General features: G+C 34.3%; 1 protein-coding gene across 1 annotated transcript in view; it reads left to right on the forward strand.

Moving 5' to 3' along the window:
* The window catches only part of LOAG_17336 (hypothetical protein), a gene marked incomplete at its 5' end in the record, with an annotated part of 7928 nt that extends 5063 nt beyond the window's left edge, over positions 1-2865 (forward strand). The window contains 10 exons of the mRNA XM_020449994.1: positions 279-517; positions 620-796; positions 989-1170; positions 1247-1342; positions 1458-1557; positions 1666-1785; positions 1918-2099; positions 2201-2351; positions 2424-2504; positions 2644-2865. Coding sequence (XP_020306388.1) covers positions 279-517; positions 620-796; positions 989-1170; positions 1247-1342; positions 1458-1557; positions 1666-1785; positions 1918-2099; positions 2201-2351; positions 2424-2504; positions 2644-2742 — 1427 coding nt within the window. The 3' untranslated portion in view covers positions 2743-2865. The remainder of the gene's footprint in view (positions 1-278; positions 518-619; positions 797-988; positions 1171-1246; positions 1343-1457; positions 1558-1665; positions 1786-1917; positions 2100-2200; positions 2352-2423; positions 2505-2643) is intronic.
* Between the last annotated feature and the right edge of the window lie 4109 nt (positions 2866-6974).

Here is a 6974-nt window from a genome sequence, read left to right on the forward strand (position 1 = left end):
TATGAATTTACATTTTGTGTCNGTTTGTGTTTTTCCAGCTATCGCTTTATTACGAGGTACAATGACGAACCGAATACTAGTTTTCCGGAAAGCAAGCATCTACTCTGTTCCGAAATCTCATCAGATATGGTAAAAAATGAGCTGTTGAATTCAAACACTTGTGTTGAAATGGCTGCAAATGGTGTTAGAAGTCAGTTTTTCTTTTTTCGGAATTGAACAGTACGTATTACTTCATTCTCAAAAAGCAATATTCTGTTGTATACATGAAGCAATTTTAGGACACTGTTCTCCGTTGAAAGAAGTTTCTCCAGGGAAGGTTTTGAATGGACGATTATTTTCCAAACCGCTAACTTCACCTAAATCCTCGCCGAAGTCAGTTCCATCGTCCCCTACGAAATATCGCTTAGATGTTCCACGTCGAGACAAGCCCTTGGCTGCTATGGTTGATAGTTTAGCATCCAAATTTGAGAAGTGTTCTAAAATTGTGCCGCCGAAATCTGTTGCTCCAGACGACAAAGTAATCGTTCTTAAATATTCATTACATTGTTTTTTTTTTAATTTTAGTCATTAGTGCAGCTTATATATCCGAAAATCCAAACAATATGTCCGTTATTTTCAGGTTACAGTTCCCGAATTGCATTACGAAGGATATCCCGAACCAGACGGTAATGGGATCGTCACGCGCTTTGTATCTCCAGCCAACAAGTGTTTCTTCTGCCTTGGAACATTTCCTGATATGTTTGCTTTGCTGCTGCACATGAGAACAAGTTATCCACGACTTGATATAGTATACAGAGTACGTTTTTAATGTTGTAGTTTCTTTGTAGCAATTTTCAAGATGTGATTATTATAGACCGTGTATTTTAGAGGTCATTTTCTGTCGTCTTGTTTCTAAAATATGCATAACTGTTGAGAGCAACTTCCGCTTTTGGATTGAAGTAGTAACTCTATATTTCGTTGGATTAATTTATATTAAAAGCTTATGCAGGGTGACGCGCGACAGACAGCTGTTATAAATAACAGTGCACCGGTTTTCATTGATGTATTTGTGCGCAAACATTTTGATGGCTCTTATGAAGGTCCATTGGTCCGGCAGTATACGACTTCTCGTAATAGAGTTATACCGCAGCATTGTATTCCTAGCGATCGTCTTACTTATATTGTTCATAAGTTAGTGTTTTACCTTCCCAAATATTTTTCTTTTTTTTGAATTCAGGAGAACAATGGAATTTCATCGTTGTTTCAGAGCTGAAGCACGAGCTATTCGTAAAATGCCAAAAGATCTTAGCATCTTTTTCATGCAAGCTGATCGAGAAAGACGTGCTACAAAAGGAAATAATGCGTATGTTACTCGTGTTAATTTGTCACTAAATATTTCTTCCGGTGTAAATAAAATCTATTTGATCCTCGCATTTATAAAATGTTTCATTTATATTAACACTGTAAATTTTTTGTAGAGCATATTTTGGTTTTCGCAGTAGACATCCTTTAATGAAATGCACACAGATATCAACAAAACAGACAGATCAGGAATGGTTGCGCGAATTCATTATTAGAGTAAGTGTCACAGTTTGTTTTAATGCCATTTTAAACAGGATTTAAAAGAAAAAAAATCATATCCTAATGCTTGAGTATACAAATATCTAAGTTGACATTTATTTTTAGCAAATTGAAGATTTTCTTGACTTGTCTCGTGTTGAAAAGGATTTTATGTCGTTGTGGAGTATTTTCCTTCTCAATCTTAATCACAAACCACTTGGTCGATGTCACACGTATCGCACTTGCGTAAGCGTCTACTTTCGATGTTTATAAATTAAAATTTTCTTCTCTCTATAAATTATTTTTCATAGCTTGATATATTTATCAAGGATTTGAGTTTTGGATAATTATTTATTAAAAATTCGGCATATTTTCCAGCGACTTTTCCTGCAAAAACATCGGCAAGATATCTTACAAAATAATTTTCAAAATGCTTGGGTGTTTCATCTCACTGCTTTGTATGAAAAAGAAGCTTTGGATACAGACGAAGTTTATGATTTGACGATGCGTCTAAAAAATAATTACGACCCTAGCACGGACGTTCGTCATCTGGTCTATGCGTAAGTGTACTGGTGATCAGTTTCTCTTCGAATTTTAGTGGATTCTTTCTAAGAATTACTTTCAGTTATCTTTCTAAAAACTAATTTTACTTGCTTTTCAGTACACGTGCACGATTAGAAGCAGCAGCTTCCAATGCAAAACGAGAGCCTCCAGCTTGGCAAAAAGAACCAGTACATGGGCCCAAAATTTCAATACTAAGGAGTTCATCCGTTGCGCGTTTGTCATCTCTGGAACCGAATTCCGATAATGAAGTTTGATTTTGCGGAAGATTTCATTATGAAAGTTTTATTTCCGTATAATTTTTCTATTTTTCCCTATTTCAGGATATGTTCAAAAAATTCATGAACGATTCTGCTCGCAAAGAGAGGCGAAGTAGTAGCTGTTCAGTAGATGAACCCAGCCGAGTAAGTGATTTTGTTTGCAAAATAATTAGTTCTGTTTACTGATGCATTTATTTCTCTCATTTGTTAATTTGTCATGTCTGCATGATGAAATGCTTTTTTGTTGTTTTTGTCGATACTAGTTTTCACTCGTTTTCTACAGCATTCAACAAATCGTCGTCAGCGTGAACCTGATTGTTCGAAGTATTTAACATCACCTCGTGCTACGCAACCACCAAAGTGGTTATCATTTGCCGAATAAATTTTCTGCTCATAGATTTCACTTTCTACAAAACGGTAAACTTAGATGTGGTTATATCACCGAACTTCGCCATACGTTGTATTATTTACCAATTTTAAGTCAGCAATAAGATTGAGCGGAAACTTTCATCAAAAACGTTTCCGCGCTACTTCATGATTTCAAAAATGAGTGCTTTTCTAACTGGACTAATTTTTTACATTTCCTTGATGTTCTTGAAGAACATGTGAGTATTGTTTCTCTAATTTTTTGCTTGACCAAATAAACCACGAACTTATTTCGAAAATGCGACAACATCTTCCATTTGTTGACTGGACTTCAATTTAGTCTGTTTAGCTTCGCTATTTACCCAGCTAATTCTTTATTGGAATAAGTTAAGGTATTTGTCATTTTGCAGATAGTAGCAGGTTTCAGTTAGACAAGGCGGTTAGTCGTATGCATTTAGAAGTTAGCTTCGATGGTTTACCTGATGACAAAATATTATTTCTTTTCATTAGTCAAGTGCGAAAATTGGAACGCTAGAGACAAATGAAAACATCAGAGCTAATGCATGAGACCGATTGCCTCAGTGAAGCTTTTTTCAGGGTTGAATCATTTTATGAATATGACGCAATGTTAATCATTTATGCAGGATCACTGTCAAAAAACTGCCTTGCAATCTTTTTGCAGTCTTTCTTCTTTGATAGGCAATGCTGACAATTTATTTTATGTTTGGTACTGTGTTTCCTATGTAATGCTTTTGCAAGCTGAAACTGCAGCTATCGTCTATTCGATTTGCTTCATTATGAGCATCTACTTTTTTTACAATGTTTATACTTCTTTTTTTTGTAATTTCATAATGTTTGCACTTTTTTTTAAATTTCGTAACGTTTCACAAAGTTTGATCCACGAAAGAAAATTGTTTTTTCGGGGGTTGGGAACTGTGGAATGACAGAGATACGAAGTCTTTCAAATAAATTTTTGGCCATTATTTATTTGTTCTTCCTATTGTTTGTGTCATAGTTTCCTGTAGGTCATATGAAATTCGTTTTGATTTTATTAAATTATTAATTTATTCATCCCATAAAAATTTGAATAGTTCATCTAAATTATGCTTGAGATTTGCACTTTTAAAATGGTAATATTTCAGACTTTCGAAGTCCTTACACCCATCTTTTAAAATGGTAATATTTCGTCTCTTAGTTTTTCAAGTCCCGGCGTCTTTTGATTTCTGTTGTTTATTTCTTTATTTTTGATGATATTTTTGTAAACGATTTCCTTAATTTATAAATCACCCAGAGGGTTGAATATATTGTGAATATCGTTTACAGTGTTACTGTATTAATTTATTCCTTATACATCTTACTGCTCTCTGTTATTGTAGGATACTAACATTGTTTTATTCTATCAAAATTGTGCAAAATTCAGGTGTTTTATTTCGTCTTATATTGTTTTCATGTTATTTTGTGTCGTACTAATGAATTGGCAGGTCGCCAAATTTTATTGTATTACAGCCTAGGGAATTCCATTTACATATTGTTTGTTGTCTAAAAGTGTTGGGCTTTTGATCTCTAATTTTATTGAGAAGTTCCACTAATGAAAGTTTGTGATCAGCATCTTTTGTTGTCAGAAGCATTGCAAAATTTTAGTGTGGAGTGGATAGTAAACCTTTCTCTTGAAGGGAATTTTTAGATTTCTTTACACTGATTTTTGCTTGAACTACATGTCGAGGTATTAGAAACTCCTATTAAAGTCCAACTGTTCGTAAGAGGTGCGAAGTTGAAGTTCCTTTCGAGATGTTTTCAAACTTGAACTTTTAACATTGAAGCTTTTGGTTGAGAACTTGTTTGATAAACATAGAAGTGTTCGGACCTTTTTGGACTGAAAAGTTTGCCGGCAAACAAATTCTGCTTATTGGTTGCTGAAACTGCCTTATAATGGACCCTGAATAAGGTTTGCCATTGAGTCGTTGGTTTATTTGTTGTGGTGGAGTGGTAAATACCTGTTGTTCACTAACACTTCTAAAGTTTGCTAAAGAGAAGGTTTCATTTATGATTGAGTGGGTCCTTAGGAGCTATAAAAATAGTGGTCTAGTAAATGTCATGAATAGTTTCCACTGACCACTAGAATTTTCTTCCACATGAGATTTCGGGAGTATGAATGAGTTCCTGAAATTTCACGCAAATGAAAATCCCAATGTCAACGGATGACATCGTGAACCTTCATTGAGGGGTTACTGCGGCGCAAAAAGAATCCTTAGATGTACTAACAGCATATAGTTAAATCATCGCCGTAAAATGGAGTGGTGCGCGTTTGTTTGTATGTCCAAACAGTTGTAATATACGGATATTTTGTAGCGTTGACAATACTCTTAGGAAGGTTACTGTTGTGTAATCGCGATCTAATTCTGATAAAAAATGACATAATGAAATTGGTTCTTTCCAGTTTGTATCGGTTACCGCTTTCCGCCGATGAAATTGAAGCAGACATATTCGAAACGTAGTCAATTATTCTTCCTTTGCAGTTATATCCATAGACATCTTTTTTTCTTTTCTCAGTAATTCCAGGAAATTTGTTGACAGTTTGCCGGAAGTGGCGGTTATCTATCAAATTGTTAAGCAATTTAGGAATTAACTTTTTTGGACGAATGAAAGCATAAATTGTGTGAAGAGCACTTGCGTTGCATTTCGGAAACTTCAAAAGAAAAAAGAAATGAAATCTTTACTTATTGCTTGATTTTGTTGTGCATCACTAAGAATTGGCCAAATAGTTTGTCGTAATTTCTTCCAAACTGTGTTGTGAAGATGTATTGAAAGTGCTTGAAAATGTTTGAAGATTAGGGAGAATATGGATTACTGGGAGGACTGGAACAGGATAATACTGAAAGTAGTACATAAACCAAAGTCACTCTTGGTGAATCATTGATTCAGTGATCTAACAGATGTGTCCCTTCTGATTTTTGCGAATTCGCATTGAGTTGCCGTTCATCGCTAATAAGACCCATAAGAAATAACTGTTTTTCACTGGTCACAATTTCTAGTCTTGTGAAGACACAACAAGTTCAAAAAGTTCGAATGTGCAAGTTTTAACAGAATTTTCAGTGATAGCACATTCAAGGTCATTGCAATTTTGATATAAGGAATGACCCATTAAGCACTATCAAACGCTTCTTAACTGGGCAATTTGTTTCCATTTCCGATTGCCAACTCATCAACTTCAAATATCGTCTTCAAGTTCGACTTTGTGATCAGTTCCCTTTCCAGCTTGATTAGGATAACTATATTTCAAAACTGCTCGAAAACAAGTTTCAGAAAAGAATCACTTAATAAATTTGACAAAAAGTATGAAAGCCTGAGACCAAACGCGTAGATAAATGAAACTTTAACATAGCGTCCTTCCTCAAAAAAGTAAAGTGTTTCTGAATGAATGTTGCAGTGGATTAGGAATGATAAGTAATGATGCGGGCGAAAATCAGATGAATTATTTGTTCAGTATCATGGGTTATTAGTGTTGTGGTCATCGTGTGAAACTGAAATGACGGAAGAGAGTGAATAAAGAAAAAAAAAGGATTGGAAAATCTCCATGAACCAGTTTCCTATTCGATCATCTCATAATTTCCTTTATAAATAACATTTAGAAAGGAACGATTAAATTTTTTAGAAATAACACACTGATGAAATATTATTCGGTTATTTGCACTTCTCAACAAAATGTTTGTAGCAATGAATGCCACCGCAAACTTTTGCCATCTGCTACGGTATACTTCATTAACTTCACTTCTTTAATTGATATTGCATGCAAATGAAGGGTAAAATCTTCAAAAACAGTGCAATAAACGGAATCCACGAGCATTTTGCTTGGCTATAAAACATTCTAATTGCAAAAGCATCCGGAAATGGCAATCAATTTGAAGTTACGTTCATGAGATATTTTATCAGCACAGTCTAAGGAAATATGATCTTTTTTTTTCTTGTTCTTTTTCAGCCTAATCGATATAATTCTATATGCACAACAATTTGTATATTTCTTAATTAAACGAAATCAAATCAATCGTTCGTTGTATACAATCATCGAAAATACATTTTGAAAATATTTGGCAATATAGCAGTGAGAACGCTCTACATAGCATTTCTCACCTTTCTATCTCTTCTGTCTTTTTCTGCTCTAATTCATATTCAGTTTACCTGACATGTTAAATCAGTGATATATAAATGGAAAAATGAGGTGAGATAAATTTGGTTTATTTATCGAGATGT

Source organism: Loa loa, assembly GCF_000183805.2.
Source record: "Loa loa unplaced genomic scaffold supercont3.63, whole genome shotgun sequence".
NCBI classification, from domain to species: Eukaryota; Metazoa; Nematoda; class Chromadorea; order Rhabditida; family Onchocercidae; genus Loa; species Loa loa.